The sequence below is a fragment of the Salminus brasiliensis genome, chromosome 24 (assembly GCF_030463535.1).
Source record: "Salminus brasiliensis chromosome 24, fSalBra1.hap2, whole genome shotgun sequence".
Classification (NCBI taxonomy): domain Eukaryota; kingdom Metazoa; phylum Chordata; class Actinopteri; order Characiformes; family Bryconidae; genus Salminus; species Salminus brasiliensis.
The window spans coordinates 3173678-3195703 of NC_132901.1; the positions used below are offsets into that span (position 1 = coordinate 3173678).

Sequence of the window (22026 nt, forward strand, 5' to 3'; positions counted from 1 at the left end):
CACAGATTTAGCTACACTACATGGACTAAAGTATTGGGACACCCCTATTCATCATTTAATTCCGGTGTTTCATTCAGTCCCGTTGCCACAGGTGTGTAAAATCAAGCCCCTAGCCCTGCAGTCTGCCTTTCTTACACACATCAGTGAAAGAACGTGAGGTTCTGAAGAGCTCACTGAACTCCAGCGTGGTTCTGTATGTAATAGGAGACACCGCTGTACCAACAACAGCGGCAGCATTTAGGAACATAGTGCGTAGAACTCGCTAGCACCTCCTCTGGCGGTTTCACAATGCCAAGCGTCGAATAGGGTGGTCCTAAGCAGACCACCACTGAACTCTAAGCCAGTGGAAGCGTGTTCTGGCAGTCTGATAGACGAGTCTGGGTTTGGCGAATGCTAGGAGAACGTTAGCTGCTTTGTGCCAACTGAAAAAGTTTGGTGGAGGAGGGATTAAGCTATGGGGTTGTCAGGGGTTGGCCTATAGGCTCCTTACTCTTCAGCAGCTTCAGCAGACTCAGATATTTCGGACAACTGTCCACTTCCAACTTTGTGAAAACGGACTGTGTGCACCCCAGTGAACAAAGTGAGGTTCATAAAGGCATGGTTGGGCATGGACTAACTTGACAGGCCTGAATGTTCTTTTAGATAAATGGCTAAAAAGTCCTGTAGACACTCTCCAAAATCTTGTAGAACGCCTTCTAAGAAGAGTGGAAGGGGGGAACAACTCCATATATAGAATGGAGTGTCATGAAAGCTCCTGTGCGTGTCCCAATACTTTTGTCCATATAATGTACTTTATTTACCAAACCACTCTGAAATATCTGTATGTACATCTCAATGATTTAACTGATGGAAAATGGTGGAATTCCCCTTCAACTCGGGAGTGCCTGGTGGTCTTCCGCCAGGTAGTAAGGTAATGAAGGCCTTCAGGAACATCTGCATATCAGAGTCAGATGTGTTGAACCTGCGTACTCTCCAGGGTGGTAGATCCCCAAGACCAGTACCCTTTGCTTTACCTGCTTTACTTGCACAACCATGTAGTTCTTATTTGGTATTCCGTTTGTATGCAAGAAAGCGTGCCACCCCAGGATCAGATGTCCACAAGAAACAATCCCAACGTCACAGTTCAGAGGTCAAAGGGCAGTGAGCGTGCGGAAAAGCTGTGTGAGGCAGAAGACTGAGGTCGTGAGTGCTGTGCATTGGCGGGCTAAGAGCTTAATACTGAGATCATGGCAAGTCCTCTTTCCCGTAGTGGTGCCCACACGCTCTGCTGCCCTTGCAAATTCCTGGTAGGTCTGTGCCAGATCTGCAAGTCCCGACAGAGCTTGGGTGTGGCGCTCCCGGCATCTCTGGCAGCTCGAGAAACTCAGGCATACGCTCGTCAGCTGCACCAACGAGTGAAAACTCTCAGCTAACGCTTGCAGCGTCTCCGCCGGGGTCTGCTCGACCCTTACCACTTGCTGACAGCCAGCCAGGAGCCCCCGAGCCTCTGTATGCAGCCTCCGCTTGTTTTCAGAAAAGTGGGCAGCACAGGTGTCTCTGGGGTGCTCTTGGACACCGTCCTGGTCCTTCATGGCACCGGCTAGGATTGCTAATAGTGTGCCGACATCCCTCTGCAGAGCCAGGAAGCCTGTGGGTGGTAATGGGTAGCGCCGGGCTAGTAGACCAGCGATGGCATCTTCGTGCGGGTCAGAGAGGAAGCAGTCAGGGGTATGCAGGGGTGAAAGAAGGGGGCCAAGTTCTGTGGATGAGGATGGTGGCAGGACCATACGAGGAAATGGAGGAAGGGGTGAGGATGGTGAAAAGGAGGCTGGGGAACCAGAGAGGGATGAAGGTGGTGGGAGGGATGCCATCAGTGCTGCCTGGCCACTCTCTCCCTGCTGTGTCCTGCAGGAGAATTCATAGACCGTCAGCTCATCATCAAAGCTGCCACTGTCTAGAACGCCACTAAAGCAGTTGGTGTACACTGCCTGGCATCCACAAACCTCCAGGGGTGTTTGAGCACCCTCCATAACTGTCTCACACCCCATGGCAAGGGCTGAACTACAGCTGAGATCAGGTTTCCCATGTGGGCATGGGCTTGGTAGAGATTTGGGCTGGGTGTTGGTGGGCTTGGGGTCGCAGTTTGCAAAAACCCCACAGCCTGAGGTCAGGAGATGCGAGTGTGTCGCCATGAGGGGGCTCCTTCCTCCCTGCAATCCGCCGATCTCTCGGGATGTCACCACACCCCATGGTCCGTTCAGGTTTTGCGTAGTAACCACTACAGATGAAGGGCTGATCTTGACAGGGGCCACTGACTGTGGGCAAGAAGGTGGGCTGGATGGTTGAGGACGCTCTTGTGAATCGGGTTTTGTCACTTGAGGATTGGCGTGGTTTACTTCCCTGACCTCCTCAATCACCTCAGTGACTTCTTCAGATACTATGGTAACAACCTTTACCTCAGTTACCTCTGACGCTTCAGCAGCTGAGGTCACATCCTCAGTTTCCTCTTTCACAACATCTACGTCTTTCCTTCTTGGCCGTGTTTCAGAAAATCGTCTTGCCGGTTTAGCAAGACCACCGACACTACCGTCATTACCATCTAGCACTTCCTGGGATCGGGAGAGGTAGAGGGGCAAGTTCTGGATCTTCCCCCGCAGCGTAGAAGCAGAAAGGCGACCAAGGATGCCAGGTGAGCACGGTGCAAACAGGTATCCCTGGGTGGGCTCCACAGATGGAACAGTAGAGGACAGTTCTTGGAGCGATGGATCGCTGGAACTGTCAGTGTCATCAGATTCGGCTTCTTTTGGGCGGAACCGGGGTTCTCTTTGGGTGAAGAGGTGCCTTGGCGGGCAAAGAGGAGCCCTTCTCCCAAATGCAGCAGACATACTCTGGCTTCTGCTTCTCTCGACTGGTTGTAATTGACCTTTTTGATTACTGGTTTCCAGAGGTTCTTCTTCCCTTCCCACGTCTGGGCTTGGGGTGCAGGATATGGTTGGGACTTGTAAGTACAAAGAGCCAGACAGGGAGGCTTGGCCCAGTCGTGGGAGAGAGCAAGCCTTTAGCTTATCCAAAGTATCTTGGGACAGACCCTTTCTAAATGCCTCCTGGTCATTCATTGTCCTGTGTAAAGTGTTATCAGCTTGGCTTCTGGACGTGGCAAAGAACAAATGATCTGCAAGGAACCCTTCAACCAAGTCTCCCGCTGCACCTTCTTCGGCCAAATCAGCGCTGTTGATGTTCTCTTTGCCTTTAGGCTCCGTACCGGTCCGCAATGCTACAATAGCAGGCGAGACACTCGATATGAGTTCGGTGACAGACTTAAACTCCATGGAATCTGGTTCCATTAACATGAGCTGCTGCTTCCGCTGACTGGCTTTGTTGATTTTGTTGCCATCTAAGAGATTCTGGGTTCCAGACCTGTTTGGTCTGGATGGTGTGATGGGTTTGGACTCCAGCTGTGCTGGCTCCCCTTCGGCATTGGTTAGGGGTGAAACTGTGGGGCAAGGGCTTTGATTTGAGAGCCCAACGCCAAGATGAGAGATCCGACCTTCACCCTTGTTGTCAGGTCCCGACCTGTGATTTGGGATTTGGTTGCAGTTGCTTCTCTGATCTTCTTCGGGGAACGATACTAAAGATGTGTAATCCGTTTCCATGAATGAACGCCGTTTCCTGGATCTCTTGTGGAACCTTGAAAGTTCGTTTTCCATCTCCATGTGTAGTTCATATTGCTTCTGTCCTGTCATCTCTTCCTCGGTCATCCCTTGTTCGCAGACGCTGATTCCTATATCGCTTAAACTTAGAGTGCGCTTCATGGTGCCTAATTCCGTCGAATTTTCTGGAAAGGAAAGAAAATCAGGTCAACAAAGCAATTCAGATTAATCCCATACAAAAACCCCAGAATACTTAAGAAGACCAAACCTCTAGTCAGGGCTGCTGAGGAAGGTTCCTCGGGGGATATGAATCTCTCCTGGGCGTCGAAGAACTCATCGTCTGAGCTACTGTCTCCAAACCCAGGAGGAGGCTGAAGGATGGGGATAGGATCAGGCTCCCTCTCCTGTTGTTCTCCGTTTGCCACCTCTTCCTTCTGACTGTCAGGAGAAGGAGGTCTAGGGAGGCTGCGGGCACTATCGGGTGTGACGTTGGAGCAGATCTTGTAATAGCATCGCGTGTCTCCCTGCTCAAACGTAAAAACATGAAGGGGCTGTGTCCTTTCAGAACCTTCCTCTGATGCCTCCTGTTCTTGTCCATCTACCTCGCCTGCCTGGTCTTCGTAATCCTCGTCCTCACTGGCCTCAGGGGGGCTGGGTAGGCATTCTGCAATGTTGGACAGAGCAGCAAAACATACGAATGGGTCAGCGTCTCCATCAAAATCGGAAGAGCATAAGTCGTTGTGGAAATCGCTCTCTTGGCAATGCAGCTGCTTTGGGCTCGGCGATGATAGCAGAGCGTCGGCATGGAGGTAGTGCTCTCCCATATCCAAGTGGCTGGGACAGCTGGTGGAGCAATAGGTCAAAAGGTCATCCTCCTCTAGGGCGTCCATTGAGTCACTGGACATGCTGGTTAGGAAACGAGAGTCTGTCCGGCAGGAGTCTGACGCCTCAGACGACGGGTCCTCCACAATGATGACACATTGAGGCTTTGCCTCCTTTTCCTCTCGCGCTGTGTCCTCCTTCTCATTTTCCATGTCCTTATCTTCCTCGCTTTTCAACACGTCCTCGTTTTCAACATGTCCCTCTGCTCCGTTGGCCACCTCACCCTGTTCTTCCTTCCTGTCTTCCTTTTCTGGCTGAGCCTTTTCGTCCTCCTTCTCCAAACCTGGCCTGTCACTTGAACTGATGGCTGCCACTTGCTGATCACTCTGGGCAGCACTGGCCACATGAGCCAGCAGAGCATCCATGTCTGTGTCTGAGTCTTCAGAGTCGCTGCCGCACCGGGATACATAACCTGTACAGTACACACAAAAAAAAACACCACAGGACTATGAAGCTCAGAGTAGAGTATTGATCAACCAATATTATGACCGCCTAATAGTCTAATAGTGGGAATGACCATCTCTTGGCTTGGACGACACTAGCGAGACGCGGTGGCATGGACTATAGGAGGTGAGGGAAGGCGTTCATTATAGAGGTTAGCTCCTCCACAGCACCGTTCTGGCCTGAATTGCCCGTGGGGCACCACTGTTTTGCCCTTAGGAAGCACTCCCAGTGTGTGAGAAGTCCATTCTTGGTACACCTTCACTGTGGCAGCTCTGGAACATCCCATGAAGGTAGATGTTTCCGAGGTGCTACCACTCTGACAGTGGGTGAAGGAGCAACTTCGTGACGTGAATGGACTTCTCGTACGTTGAGCGCCTCCCAACAGCATAGCAGTGGTGCCCCACGGGCCATGGATGCCAGAGGGGAAGGGACGACTCCGGCGAGTGGTACAGAGCAATCTATCAGCTACCGAGGAGCAGTTAACCTCTATAATGAACGCCTTGACTTACCTAATACAGTCCATACCACAACATCTCGAACAACGGGTGGTGATTCCGACTGTTCGGCAGGTGTGTGTGTATACATGACTCTGACTGCATACCTTCCTCTGCTGATATACGGTGGCCCTTTGACTTAGCTGTCCAGGGGAACACGCAGATCTGGGGATCCACCAACAGTTTGCAGTAACCAGCAATGAGACATGACAAGTCCTTAGCAGCCACTGACTCCAACAGCAGAGTTATGGGCTGAAGAAGAGGTCAGGAGAAAGGGAAAGAGGGGTTGCCAGTGTGAGTGCATCTGGTAGAGACAGCCAATAGGCGTTACCTCAGGTGCCACCGAAGGTGGTGGAAGGGGTTCAAGCTCACTATAAGCTTACCTTTATATCCTGCAGGTAGATTTTGACGAGGCTGACCCGCTCCGACTCCGGCGTGAGCTCCACTCTGGTGATGCTGCTGAACTCGGTCAGCGTGGTCATGATGCTCAGCTTGTGATTGATCATCTGACTCACCCCAAACTGCGCCCCCACCAACAGACTCACCATGGACTCCCTGTCCTGCAGCTGGGGGAGGGGGGGTGCAGAGATAGAGGGGTTTTGTACCAGCAGGTCTTGAATTAGCCATGGTTATGGGTGAGTTGGGTATGGGTGAGTTCTTACCATCATGGTGGCGCTGAAGGACTTGCCCCCATAACATTTGAGTTCACACATCTCGTTCAGGTAGTTCAACCTGGCTTGGTTTACCGTCACCACCTTAGAACATGTAAGCATGGTTTTTTAAGGGGGAGAAATATGGGGAAAATCTAGCATCTCTATACCTGAAGGCATTTTAATAAAAGAAAATAAATAACTCGTTGCATACACATTTTATGTCCAAAAGTTTGTGGACACCCCTTCTAATGAATGCATTTACTGCTGTACAAATGCACACTCTCTGGAGCACATACACATGAACCTATTGGCACCATGCTGCCTAACACCAGGCGTGGGCTAAAGGGGTGTAAAGCCCCCCAGCATTGAGCTGTGGAGCAGTGGAGGAACTGTGTTCTCTGGAATGATGGATAGTGGAGCTCCATCCAGTACTTTTGGGATGAGTTGGGTTGGTGATCATCCAACATCCTGACCTCACCAACAAACACAGTCGCTGAATGCAATCAAATCCTCACAGCAATGCTCCTTCAAAATCTAGTAGACAGCATTCCTTCATCCCAGGAGAGTAGAGAGAGTTACTCCAACAAAAGCAGGATAGGCTAGAAAGAATGAATGAGCAGGTGTCCAAATACTTCTGCCCTTACAGCGTATGACTTATTTTGTGTCTATTTATCACACCGGGAATTTATTGCTCAATTTTTGGTATTTTTTTTATGATCTTTCATTATGTTAATGGTTAAATTGGCACAAAATTGTTTAACCCCTTATTCTGTGAGCTGGCGTTCAATTTTACTCAAGTGCAGTGCACGGATCATCCACTAGGGGGATATGATTTATTTTCTTAATTGATCTAAATCAACCATGTAAACGTAAATATCGCCCACCCCTAATTCCTAAAAACCGACACACACACACACACACCTTCTGCTTGGGCTCCTGTAGAAGAATCTTCTTCATGTGGTAACTGATGGCTTTCTTCAGGTCCTTCTCTCGCATGTTTCTCAGTAGGGTGCTGGAGACAAAGCTCTCAATACCCCAGTCCTTCCTACAGACACACAAACACACACACACACACACACACACACACACAGAAGAACACTAATGAAGACCCAAGTGCTATAACACATAGCAAGGAAAGTGCCTGGTGGAAACCTGGACCAACAGCAATGCTCCAAAATGACATCCATAAACTACTGTATTACTGTAGAAGCTCCAGGTCTCATTAGAACAGATGCAGGTAAACATAAATCCTGTAAAAAGGAACAAAAACATTTGGAGGTTCTTCAGGAACTGTGGAGGAACCTCTTAAGGTACTTTGAGGAACTTTCAAGTAACCATTTCTTGTAAAAACCTTTTCTTGAGGTTCCTCTACAATTTCAAATGGAAGAACCTCCAAGGGTTAACATCATTAAGCACAATTCCAACTCTTGTCTTAGTTTGAGAAGATCCAAAGCTACTTCGAACATGACCGTCATCCGAGGGTGGACCAGCAGTGGCCAGCAGTCAGTGGGGTGCTGACCTTATCAAGCCAACAGACCCACATATGCTCGCTATGAGGGGTCTTCTTCTTAAGCACTAGATTCACCAAACCAGGTGTTGCAGGGGGACTCTAAATAATACTGGACTCCCATGAGGAGCCCAGGAGCTCTGGGTTTTCTGGTTTGGGGGGTCGTCACTAGTGTGTGTATGTGTGTGTGTCCTTACGTGACAGTCTTTAGGTGTGTTTTGGGGGACTGGCCGGTGCTGGCGAGTCTCTCCTGAATGTGCAGCGCCGCCAATCTGAGAGCTGTGTTACACTTCATCTCCACAGCAAACCGCTCCTGCAAGACATCGCTCACACTCTAATACACACACACACACACACACACACACACACACACACACAGCAGCAGCATTGTATTACTTGTGAGGACTACATTTAATTATATTTAATTAAATATGAAATTAGGACTACATCTTTCTATTGGGCCCCCATCACACACAATACCCCCGACAGTGACGGTCAGCACCGCAGCGATGTGGGGAGAGAGCGCCATCTACCCACCCTGGAGTGAGCAGGGGTCTCAGCTGCCGACAGCTAGCAGCATGACCGGGATTCGAACCAGCGATTCTCTGATCACAGTGGTAGCGCCTCAGTCCACTGGATCACTCGGGGCCCCACCCATAGTTTCAGCCCTAGGACGGGCATAGACTGACCATCGGGAGGACCGGCACGATTTCCTGTGGGCCCCTATAGGTGGGGGGCACCAGTCAATCACGCTTTTACGTTTTCCACAGCAGGATCTCTTCCACACTTTTCCCCACCTTTGTCTGGAGTCTGTCTGTCAGCTGGTTGGTCCGAGGGTGGACCAGCAGTGGCCAGCAGTGGCCATATCAAGCCAAATGACCCATATATGCTCGCTATGAGGGGCCCTCTTCTTTGACATCTGTTCACAGGGCAAAAGGACAGTCCACTGGGGGCAGGGGGCGCTAAAACCTTGCAAAGCTGGATGTCAAATTCCTGCAAGTGTAACAGCCAAAATAGATGTAAATACAGCAGGTCTCCATGACCTCCCGCCATCTCCACGGGTCTGAATGACCAGAGCAGTAGGTGAAGTGTTTCGACACAGCCTTGCCCTGGCTGAGGACATTCAGACAAAACACACACACACACACACACACACACCTGCAGGTAGAGGTACTCGAAAGCTACAGGATCTTCCTCCAGCATGTCTTCTGGCTCTTTGGGCATGAAGCAGACACGGAACAAGCACCGATAGTCATGAGACTCCTTCTTCTGGATCACCTACACCCAATAAGAATGATAGAGAGTTAGCCAATAGTTCTGCAATGAATTCTGGTAAACAATCTCAGACACAGTTTGCAGTCATGTGCAAAAGTTTGTGCACCCCTGCAAAAGTGGTGGCCCACTGAATGCCTTCTATTTGAAGGCCACTTAATTTGAAGACATTAATGTGGGTTTAAGCACCAATACAGGTCCTTCCACACCCTCCCTTTAACACACCTGATCCAGGTAATGGAGACCTTCAGGGTGGAAGATCTCCAGGCAGGTATACGGAAATGACCCCTGTTTTGACTGGCTGCCCTGCATTGAGCCTCGTTCCAAAAGAAGGCCTCCAGGATTCCCTGCCAAGTTCTTACCAAGCTTCTGCAACCCTGTGGTTTTGGCAGGGGTCGGCAGTTGAAATATGAACGATCTGGTCAGTGGTAATCCTGCGGTGGTCCATTTCCACTGCTGTACGAGCTAAAGAGGGGCTGATTAATTGGAGTAGCAGATGGGCTCCTTCTTGACACCCATCAGAGCACCTAACAAAAAGGCCAATGAGTGTATATAAATTGACAAAAGTATTGGGACACGGCTTATTCACTCTTTCTCCTGCTTACCTATCTCTGTACCTATCTAGCTTCCCACTAGATTTTGCTGGAGCACTGCTGTGAGGATTTGACTGCATCCAGCGACATGAGCGTCACCACCTCAGCTCATCCCAAAAGTACTGGACGGAGCACCATCCATCATTCCAACAGGTTTATCTGCTCCAGAAAGTCCTGTTCTATTGGCAGTGCTTCTCTACAGGGCTGTGTTTGCGCATCTGTGTCAGCAATGGGTGCCACTTAAAGTGGCTGAGTGCATTTAATAGAAGGGGTGTCCACAAACTTTTGGTACTTGATGTGTTACTCAGCGTGTGCCTACCTCTTGAATCAGCTCCTCTTCATGCAGCAGAAACAGCTTGGTAATGCTGTACTGCTGTTCCAGCACGAGAGAGAAGTGCTCAATGCGGGATATGGACAGCTTCTCCTTCAGGGTCATCACTATGTCCTAGTGGGCGAGAAACCAGCAGAAAGGTGCCTTAGAGATCATGCTGAAACATGACCCCCCCTCCCAGCTAGTGCTGCTCCCTCGGCTGGGATTTAATTCAGCACTGCCATCTCATCAATAACGGGAGCAGGGCTCTGGGTCTTGATACTGTAATTATACTTTAGCCAAACAAACAATGGGAATATCCGGTAGATCCAGGGCCATTAAGTGTATTACACAGCTTGACCTGGTGCAGCTGAATGGTCCAAATAATGCCTCTTGATCTATTAGTGAACCACTGGCCTAGATGAAGTGCACATTCAATCATCTTGCATAACGGCAGCGCAATATTATCACAAAAGCTACGGCCTGGTCCCTGGTCCATGTCGACAGGTAACACCATTTTGGTCAGTTTTCTTCAAAGGCTCAGCAGCACCACGCTTACCAGAGCTTCCACTCCAGCAAGTTCATGAAATGTTAAATTCTGTCACTGTCCAAATACTTAATAAAATTAAGAAAATGACAACAGTCACGGTCACAATGAAAAAAATCCAAACCCATCATACCTTAACTGTGGTCTTGGGTTCGAATTTGAAGGCCTTGGTCTGGCCGTTCTCCAGGTAGACCTTCAGGACGTTGGGCAGGAACAGCAGAGAGTTGCCCTGGAGGTCAAAGAAAGGTCACTTACACTGTCCAGACACCCTGCTGAGAGAGTCTCTGCTCACAGAAGAAAGATTAAAGAAAACACCAGGCTGAGCATCTCATGGTTTTAATTTCTCTCATGAATAATTGAACAGGGTTCCGTTTGACAACGCTCAAGGCAAACGCCTCAGACTGCAGATCCAGGATCAGTACCATCACGTCCTGGAAGGTGGGCGGCATTTCGCTGTGGTTGCCACAAATCTTCTCCAATGTTCACCAATTTTGGTAGGAACGTACCTGTAGATCTCAACATGTCACGCGTATCACCCATTGGCTTGTATCAGCTCTGCCCAGCCGGAAGTCTGCCAAATTGGAATTTGTGAACTCATTCGAACTCCTTCTAGAGGTACGAGGATTGGCCGACCACTATGACCAAGCTTGTTGACCAGCAAGACCAAATGAAATGCAACAAACACTATGCTGGTCAACAGCTGGATAACCAGCTAGCTAACAGGATGACCTGTTTTCGCTACATTAGAGCCTCGCAGCTCTAAGAAAGCCAGCTAGGCTTGCTCTCGGCATTTAGGAAGGGGAACCAACCACCGAGCTGTGCCGTTAACGCCGTCCCATCTGAGGTAAAAATACAAACGATCGAAAGCTGAGGAGGTCAGGCCACGTCAGTTTGTTTAAAGGAGCTCCGACCCACCGTGTGCACTATCTGCTCGGTAAAGCTTCACTCCGCATGGCACGAATACAGACAGACCTCCTTAAATAAACGATTAATTGAATAATTAATAAATTACCAATGAATTATTAAAGAAGAACTCTGCCTAAAATGCCCCCCTCCCTTTCTTTCTCTCCTCTCCTTTCCCTTGCTGAGTCTCTCATATCCTCTCCAACGCCTTCCCATTCCCAGCACCGGGCCTTTTCCTTCACCGATGTTCTTTAAGTGTTCTCCGATCGATTATCACACGCCGTGTTTCGACGCGTTTCTCTGTACTTAGAAACGACCAAAAACCTATCGATCCAAAACACTCGTGGCACGTTGGCTTCCGTTATCTTTATACTGACAACGAGGACACTCGAGAAAAATACTGGGCCGTTCCCCCAGATTACGTTATATCGTTTATAATACAGCATGTATTATGGTTTAGGACAAGTTCTGGGCTAGCACCTTAGCTTGTGGGTAGCTTGTTAACGCAGTTAACGCATACGTTTCTGCTTACTGGCTGTATTAGCCAGTGCTCAGCATGTCAGTTCGTCAGTGTATAGTGCACTAGCTTGTGGTTAGCATGTAAGTTGCTGAGGCTAGGCATTTAATGCCTCCTAGCATGGTCGAAAATGGTGATACATACATACACACATACTGTCAGTCAGTCAGTATCACCATTTTAGACTCAGGTATCTAACCTAAACTGCAACTTACATGCTAACCGCAAGCTAGTGCGCTGTACACTGACGAACTGACATGCTAAGCACAGGCTAAGCGTATGTGTTAACTGTGTAGAATAAGCCTACAAGCTACCCACAAGCTAAAGTGCTAGCCCAGAGCTAGCACCCTGATGTGCTCAGGTCTGTGGAACTTGCTATAATGCTATAATACACGCTACAATACTGCAACAATACATTCCACAGACCTGAGCAAATCAAGGTGCTAGCTCAGGGCTAGCACTTTAGCTTGGGCTACACAGATAATGCATTAGTGTGTGTTTACTGGCTGTATTAGCTTGTGTTTAGCAGGTCAGTTTGTGTTTACTACATTACCTGCCTGTATGTTAGTCAGTGTGTAGCGCACTAGCTGTAAGTACTTCAGATTTAGCGTGTGGTAAGCGTATCAGTACACGTGTGGTATGTTATGTTAAATTTCAGATTTTGGTTAGCATATCCATTAGCATTTGTGGTTAGCGCATGAGTTCATGTTTACCTCATTAGCTGATGGTGGAAATGCTAGCTACCTCACTGCTATCTGCTTACAGTTAGCATGGCTAGCATCTCTATCAGTCAGTGTAACATAGATAAACATCTGTATGTTAAATAGTTCATGTTAACATCTGTATGTTAAATAGTTAAGGTTTACCACAGATTTAGCTGGTGCTTAGCATATCAGTACATGTTTAGTGTGTTATCTCATGGCTAGTGCGCTAGTTAGTTAATGTTTACCACAGATTTAGCTTGCGGTTAGCATGTTAGTACGCTGATGTATAGTATGTATGATGTATAGTATGTATGTATGATGTATAGTATGTATGTATGATGTATAGTATGTATGATGTATAGTATGTATGTATGATGTATAGTATGTATGATGTATAGTATGTATGTATGTATAATGTATAGTATGTATGTATGATGTATAGTATGTATGTATGATGTATAGTATGTATGATGTATAGTATGTATGTATGATGTATAGTATGTATGTATGTATGATGTATAGTATGTATGATGTATAGTATGTATGTATGATGTATAGTATGTATGATGTATAGTATGTATGTATGATGTATAGTATGTATGTATGATGTATAGTATGTATGTATGTATGATGTATAGTATGTAAGATGTATAGTATGTATGTATGATGTATAGTATGTATGTATGTATGATGTATAGTATGTATGATGTATAGTATGTATGTATGATGTATAGTATGTATGTATGATGTATAGTATGTATGTATGTATGATGTATAGTATGTATGATGTAAAGTATGTATGTACGATGTATAGTATGTATGTATGATGTATAGTATGCTAGTATGTTACGTCAGATCTTGGTTAGCATATCCATTAGCATTTTGCACATTAACCTGTGGTTAGCAGGAGTTCATGTTTACCTCATTAGCTCATGGTGGAAACGCAAGCTACCTCACTGCTATCAGCTCACAGTTATCATGGCTAGCGTCTCTATCGGTCTGTGTAACATAGATATTATTAGATAGATATTAGCTTATATCATATATATATATATTTCGCTGTATCAAACCTGTATTCATTTTATGAATTTATTAATGTTGAAAGATGACTTTTGTAAATGGATACACTGCTGAAAGGAGCACAAACCAGAAGATTAATGATGGTGGGATCTGACCATTTCCAGTAAGCAAATTTTCATTTACTCCCTCTGTCTCTCTCCCTCCCTTCCTCTCTCTCTCTCTCTCTCTCTCTCTCTCTCTCTCTCACTCGCTTCCTCTCTCGCTCTCTCTCCATTAATGAGAAGAGGATGTGGTTTTTCTGTGCTATTAATGAAAAAACATCAGCATCAGAGATCCCTCGCCTGCTGAGTCAAATTTCCCCTAAGAACATCAGCAAACACACACACACACACACACACACACTAAATACTTTATCTGGTTCCACATTAAAGATGAATTAAGCAATGGGAACCTAATGTATGTGAAAAGAGTCCATATGTATTATATATATAGTCCATAAACACAATCAAGGTTGCAGAACCTTGTATCTCCTAAAACCTTCTGAACTTTCAATGGAAGTCAATGGAGAAAGATCTTAGTCATCCTAAAATTTGAGGAACCTTTAAGGAACCCTTTTCAGTTTCAAACTTAAGAAGCTCCAAAGGTTTCTTGAGGAACATAGACGTGTAACTGTGCGCATGCTAATCTAAAGGTATGACTGTTCGACCACAGTGCGGTGGGACAGCTCACCTGTGAGTGACCGTTGACGACCACCTCTTCGGCAAATCGCACCTTAACCGGGTTGGACTTCAGCTTGGCTCTTTTCTCCGGGGTTATGAAGGACGACTTAGGCCCCTATACACAAACAAGAAAACAGACACCCCCGTGTATGTAGACGCTATGCGTCCAAAAGTATTGGGACACTGTTTAATGAGTGAGTTCAGCTACTTTACTTTACAGTGCACCCATTCCATCATGGTAAAGCACTGCCGCTATAGCAAGACGCTCTGGAGCACCCGGTGCCATCCGGCACATTGAGGGGTGTAAAGCTGAGACCATATTCGGCTGTCATGGGCGAATGCCATCAAATCCACACATCTTCTAAAGAGGCTGTTACTCCCGCAAGGAGAAAACTAACTATCTGTTATCACCATTGATTTCCAAAGCAGCTCTGGAGGAGCAGGTGTCTACAAACTTTTGGACACATTTATATACACAGCCCGACATTTCGGCCCGGCTTCTCAGGTGTTTGTGATGACTTTTAGGCTTGAACTTAGACCCTGTTTAAACCGGACCACTTCATGGTTCTCGAGTATCAGGATTGGATCTGGATTAAGCCGATCCACATCAGAGCTGCAGGTGTGAACGCATCCCTCATAGAGTTTGTCCTCAAGTATAGTGGACTCCTTAAAAAAAGGTGCCCACTCAGCACTCAGGAGCGCGAAAGTGAGACTTGTGCCGGTCTGGACTTGGACTGAAGCCCTAGATGTGCTCTCCAACCTCTTTCCATTAACCTCCACTCTCAAAAAAGAAAAATCAAGGCACTATAAAGGGTTCTTTGAGAAATGCCGTGGTTCCATAAAGAATCTCTGTTGTAAAACATATGCACACTATATGGACAAAAGTATTGGGACACCTGCTCATTCATTGTTTCAATCAAAAAAAGAGTGTATCCTGCTTTGGCTGTCCAGGAAATAATCTGCTGGGGGGCTTTATACCCCTCTAGCCTCTAGTTCATGATTCTGATCTGCTTCAGAGAGTCCTATTCTATTGGCAGCACTTCCCAGGGACTAGACAAGTTGTGTGTATCTGTGTGCATTTGCACATCTGTGTCAACAGATAGTAGCTGAATGTGTTCATTAGAAGAGGTGTCCACAAATATTTGGACATACAGTCAGTCTTCACACCTTTACATCACGCGTGTAAGTGTGTGAAAAGATGCTCACCACTGATATTCTGAGGACCGTCATCGTTACCGTGTCCTGACACTCCCTGTACAGGTAAGAGAGAGAGATAGAGAGGGAAATAAATATACAGATATTGATAATCCACAATCATTGGAAAAGGTCAGCTCGTCCAGCATGGATACTGCAGCATGAGCATGGCTACCTCGCCAGCCGCTGACCTCGCCCAGCATAGACACTGCAGCATGAGCATGGCTACCTCGCCAGCCGCTGACCTCGCCCAGCAAGGATACTGCAGCATGAGCATGGCTACCTCGCCAGCCGCTGACCATGTCCAGCATGGATACTGCAGCATGAGCATGGCTACCTCGCCAGCCGCTGACCTTGCTCAGCAAGGATACTGCAGCATGAGCATGGCTACCTCGCCAGCCGCCGGCCTCGCCCAGCATCGATACAGCTTAGTGAAAGAGGATGGGTCATGCAGGGCAGCCGCTCCCCCAGTTGCGGCTCAAACTTTAGATCACTAGGTTTATCTTTAGCTTTAGCTTTAGCTTTCCAGACTGCTCAGACTCAAAGAGAGGGTAGAGCCATGTTAGCCTTCTGATTGGTCAGGGCTATGTTCCACATGGAGAAGAAAGCAGTACTGGTGAAATCCAGCTCCACACTGACACTGGGGGCCCTGAGGAGCCAGATTCACTTCATTAGAGAGAAAACTAATGAGGATCTAGGACCTCAAAGGCTTTAATAGTATTAAATATTAATAATAACTGATACTTGATTCCAAACTTTTGAACATACTGTCCATTAAATACACAAAATACACAAATACAGCACCTGATGATGTCAGCAGCCTGCTCTGTGGACAGGTCGTCCACTGCAACGTTGTTGATTTTGACAAGCTGGTCACCAGGTAAAAGTTTGCCGTCTGCAGGACCACCTACAACACACACACACAAACACACACACACACACACACACACACACACACACACACACACAAATCCTATCATTTGACTCTGATTCTTTTAGTGCCTAATATCCGATTTGCTTGGGTGTACGCCCTGTCTCTGGTTTAGGCAATTATATCAATTACATCATCCCTCACGGGATTGGAATGAATTCGGCTCTGCCCAGCATGGTTGCCGTGGTGATGTGGGAAGGCGCTGGGCAACAGATGGTCTTGGGTTACCCAATGCCATGACTTCCTGTTGTTCGACTTACTTTACAGCCCACTAAGCCCCACACTTCCATTACCGCTGTGTGCAGAAATGACAGCTATCGCTATAGTCCGCATGTAGTGAAACTGCACGTTAAAGGTGGCCTAGGTGAATAACAGGGGTTCGCTACATGGAAGTGACAAACCGTGGAAACTCGACCACCACTGCTGTTCCTCCTCCTGCAAAAAAAAAACAAATCACAAAACAGGCCAATTCTAAAACCCCAAAACTGTTGCATCACAGTCTCGACTCGCCATACGTACACCCCAACTCCTTGTAGCATTACATGCAGATAGTTGACACTTTTGAAGCCCTATTTTAGCGATCTTTTGGCGTTCCGCCAACCATTTACCGTGCAGCGTGATTTAGGGCGTGTCGGTGTATCTTCGCTATGGTAACAACAGGAAAAGTTTGCCTTGCTCGGCTCCAAACTCTCGAAATGCATGTACTCTTAATGGGCATTACGTGCAGTAATAAACCAATCAGGTGTGGTCTGACTTTGGCGGGTTGCTATTCCAGTGGTGTAGGGGGGGGCTGGGGGGCTGGGGTTCAAGTTTGATAGGGCCCAAGGTGTTATTTTGGCAGAATTGACCCTTTTTCTCTATGTTTACCCTTCAATCGGTAACTGACATTGTGTATGGCACTGTCCAAATACTTATGGTGGGTTGTATTCGAGCAATAAATGGAAAACAGACTGAATGAAAACATGTGTACTATGACTGTGTTATTGATTGCCGTTGATGTTAGGCTCAGGTTCTGTGCTGACCAGCTTAATCACCACTTTGCTTCACAGACTAAGGCTTTTCCCATTAGCTCCATACGGCCTAATAGCCGTTTAATGGCCCACTGGATATCAGCAGCAGTGATGGCATCATAGTGGCCACTGTGAAGCCGTCATAGTTGGGGGTTCTGTTTTCGCCATGGCGATGGAACCTTTCTACGGAACTAGGTTGAGGTCACTCTCCACTCAGCACTTCACAGGGTCTTCACAGCGTTGTCGGCCCAGCACCTCCAAGGCCTGGTTCCATATGTGCGTGGACCGGAGCCTGAAGGGGTGTTGATATGCTGGGGACACCAGACACAGGTTCTGGAGGCAGCTCTAGTACGGCCTACAGCGCATCAAGGGTCACCTGCCGTTCTACTCGAGGCCTTGCATCTTCTGGACTGAAGCCACACATCTAGGCATGTGTTCTGTCCTCCTGTATCTTCTCCATGTTGAGAGATCCGATTTGGGCCCTGGCAGCAGCTCTGGCTTAGAATCTAAGCTATGTATCTTCTGATCTGAAGACCTCCAGCCTGTCCTCCTCCGTGTTCTCCATGTTAGGAGATCCCATCTGGATCCTGGTCGCAGCTCTGGCTCTGCTCACCTTCAATGCTCTCGCCTCCCAGACTCACCTTCCTCCATGCACTCTCTGATCTGAAGACGTCAAGCCTGTCCTCCTCTACGTTCTCCAAGAAAGGAGATCTCATTTTGGGCCTGGTGGCAGCTCTGGTTCAGAACCTAATCCATGTATCTTCTGATCTAAAGATGTCCAGCCTGTCCTCCTCTACGTTCTCAGCACATAAGCCATGTATCTTCTGATCTGAAGACCTCCAGCCTGTCCTCCTCCGTGTTCTCCATGTTAGGAGATCCCATCTGGATCCTGGTCGCAGCTCTGGCTCTGCTCACCTTCAATGCTCTCGCCTCCCAGACTCACCTTCCCCCATGCACTCTCTGATCTGAAGACGTCCAGCCTGTCCTCCTCTACGTTCTCCAAGAAAGGAGATCTCATTTTGGGCCTGGTGGCAGCTCTGGTTCAGAACCTAATCCATGTATCTTCTGATCTAAAGATGTCCAGCCTGTCCTCCTCTACGTTCTCAGCACATAAGCCATGTATCTTCTGATCTGAAGACCTCCAGCCTGTCCTCCTTCGTGTTCTCCATGATAGGAGATCCCATTTGGATCCTGGTCGTAGCTCTGGCTCTGCTCACCCTTAATACTCTCACCTCCCAGACTCTCCTTCCCACTCTGTGCCATGAACTCTCTGGTCTGAAGACGTCCAGCCTGTCATCCTCTACGTTCTCCATAAAGGGAGATCTGATTTGTGGCCTGATGGCAGCTCTGGCTCAGAACCTAAGCCATGTATCTTCTGATCTAAAGATGTCCAGCCTGTCCTCCTCTACGTTCTCCATGAAGGGAGATCTGATTTGGACCCTGGCAGCAGCTCTGGTTTAGAATCTAAGCTATGTATCTTCTGATCTGAAGACCTCCAGCCTGTCCTCCTCCGTGTTCTCCATGTTAGGAGATCCCATCTGGATCCTGGTCGCAGCTCTGGCTCTGCTCACCTTCAATGCTCTCGCCTCCCAGACTCACCTTCCCACTCTGTGCCATGAACTCTCTGATCTGAAGACGTCCAGCCTGTCCTCCTCTACGTTCTCCATAAAGGGAGATCCGATTTGGGGCCTGGTGGCAGCTCTGGCTCAGCACATAAGCCTGGCACCTTCTGACCTGAAGACCTCCAGCCTGTCCTCCTCTACGTTCTCCATGAAGGGAAATCCGATTTGGGGCCTGGCAGAAGCTCTGGCTCAGAACCTAAGCCATGTATCTTCTGATCCGAAGATGTCCAGCCTGTCCTCCTCTACATTTTCCATGATAGGAGATCCCATCTGGATCCTGGTCGTAGCTCTGGCTCTGTTCACCTTCAATGCTCTCGCCACTCAGACTCAGCCTCCCACTCTGTTCCATGCACTCTCTGATCTGAAAACGTCCAGCCTGTCCTCCTCTACGTTCTCCAAGAAAGGAGATCTGATTTTGGGTCTGGTGGCAGCTCTGGTTCAGCACATAAGCCATGTTTCTTCTAAACTGAAGACCTCCAGCCTGTCCTCCTGTACGTTCTCAGCATATAGGTTATGTATCTTCTAAACTGAAGACCTCCAGCCTGTCCTCCTCTACGTTCTCAGCATATAGGCTATGTATCTTCTGATCTGAAGACCTCCAGCCTGTCCTCCTCCGTGTTCTCCATGTTGGGAGATCCCATTTTCGGTCTGGTCACAGCTCTGGCCATGCCTACCTTCCATGCTCTTGGATTCTAAACTCACCTCCTCAATTGAAGCCACCCTCTGATTTGAGGACTGCTAGCCCATCCTCATCTCTGTTCTCCACCTACTCTACATGTCTCTGGTTTTAAATCAGACAGAAGAGATACAGACAGACGACCTGAAGTGTCACTATTTTTATTAATAAATCGTTTGTTGAGCATTGACAAACAGTGTGTTACTTGGACTAGACTTCAGTAGAGATGAAAAAATTAATGTCTAGTAACTTTCCCAATTTTCCATTTCTACAGTTACGTACTGTTATACTATATATACTGTCATAACTACATAATGTATTGGTTTTATAGTGCTTTTCAAAATAAATCATACTTTTAGCTTAAACCTGATTAATAAGCCTTGATTTGAGGGTTTATTTAAATTTCTCCCATTTAAAATGGATAAAAAATTTATGCTACCATTAATATAATGTCAAGTAACATCATAATATGAATACATTTAAAATCAAGCCAGTTTAAGTCCTGCACTATGATTTTTAAAAGTTTACAAGTTTTAATGAATAATTATGAATTATTAAGACACTCTGAAGCCATGAATACATTCCTAAAAAGTATATATTGGGATATATCTATCACAATTATTTTAATTCTATTATATTAGCAGACAATTCTGCTTGTTTCCAGCATTATACTTAAAGCAAGAAAACTAATCTGCAGTATGTCTTGAAACTTGCCACAGTATCTGCCAATACAATTTCCCAAAGATAGTTTCAATTGATAAAATTAATAAGATAAGATATTTGATGAGATTTAAATAATTATTTATGACAAATAAATATGATTAATGGTCTTCTGCAATACTTACAAAACAAAGCAAGCAATATTAAATAATTATTAAATAATAATAAACTTATAATTGTACTTAATTTTATCTAGTGAATGCGTCATATACAGTATATATTTATACAGTATTATAGTGTGTGTATGTATATATATATATATATATATATATATATATATATATATATAGCTCCCCGGACAAAACCATTGTCACCTTGTTTAAGGTGGTAGTGACCTCAGGCTCCTGCAGATGGCACTGCACAAGGATGCTGGGGCTATACATACCTGCGGGGAGTGCGACAGGACTCAGACATTGAGAATAGGTGGTACAATTGGTGCAATTTTCATTTGCTGGACCACCTGTACTCCATCTAAGGCTCCGATCACACACCCTGCAGGTATTTATCGTCTGATCGCTTCATGCATCGGCATCTACAGGAGCCTAAAGTTACTACCACTAAGTGCCTCTTTCTGTATGTGTGCTTGAGCGTGTACCTGCAGTGACCTCCTGCACCTGGGGTGGAGTGTGTGTGGACACGGTGAAGCCGTGGGAGTTGAGGGCCAAGTCAAATGGAATCTGAGCGGTCACTCTGATTGGACAGCTTCTCTGTTCCTGGGGACTGGCGTCAGGAGCACGTCCATCTTCAAACACACGCTCTCTTTTAAAGGATGGGGGGGGGGGGGGGGGACACACAAATCATCTGGGTATTAGAATATACAGTACAGCTGCACTTCTTAGGAGCCCCCAAAGGCTGGTGGGCAACAGACGCCCATGGACTAAAGCCAGGATGTTGGTTAAGTTAAGTGAACACACACACACACACACACACACACACAGGTGGATACCTGCTGGTGGAGTCCCTGGAACGGCGTAGCCAGCGTCCCACCACCTGCTCCACTCTGCTGGTCCTGCGTGACGGAGAGCGGCTGCGGTCCCGCTCCTCCATTTAGCTGGAAACATTGCAAACACACACATAGGTCAAACATCTGACCACAGTATCCAGAAACCACTGTCCACACTACATGCTAATATCTGGTTAAATGCCTCCTATAGCAAGATGCACCTTGACCAGCTGGCCAACAGGCTTTTCTGGCAGAAATCTTTGTCCTGTTGGAACAGCTCATTGGTTCCCCACCCTGGTCCTGGAGGCAGTGTAAACACTAAAATGTGCGGGACGGGGGTCCTTCAGGACCAGGGTTAGGACAACTGCTCTAGCTGATGGTAGCTGATGGACCAGCCCCAGAGCATGATGCTACCACCGCCATGCTTAACAGCTGGTCCATTGTTGTTGGGGTCAAAGCCTTATCTTTACACCTCCAAACAAACCTCTGGTCACCATCAAATAAATAACCTAGGTGAGTGTATGAATATACACACACAGTCCTATCAGAAGATTATGACCACCCCTGGATTGGGTGGGATTGGGTGGGATTGGGTGGTTTACAAACTCCAGCAGCACTGCCAGTCTTATGAGCTACAGGCGATGCTACCTAATGATGAGGTTGTGACAAACCACTCGTATTGTTGGGTGTTTCCTCAGGGCTCCTAATGGCCACTGATGTTTGATGAGAACTGGCT

At 47.1% G+C, this 22026-nt stretch overlaps 1 protein-coding gene across 1 annotated transcript; it reads right to left on the bottom strand.

Annotated features, from left to right (window-relative positions):
• Nucleotides 1-1130: 1130 nt before the first annotated feature.
• frmpd1a (FERM and PDZ domain containing 1a) lies at nt 1131-21394 on the bottom strand. Its single transcript, XM_072670258.1, has 15 exons — nt 21294-21394; nt 20943-21106; nt 16193-16295; nt 15401-15446; nt 14205-14309; nt 10465-10560; nt 9794-9919; nt 8768-8887; nt 7807-7943; nt 7024-7147; nt 6112-6204; nt 5833-6015; nt 5557-5701; nt 3898-4923; nt 1131-3814 (listed from the first exon to the last, which is right to left on the bottom strand). Exons 1-15 carry the CDS (start codon nt 21392-21394, stop codon nt 1131-1133), a joined length of 5253 nt encoding a protein of 1750 aa, XP_072526359.1.
• Nucleotides 21395-22026: the final 632 nt, after the last annotated feature.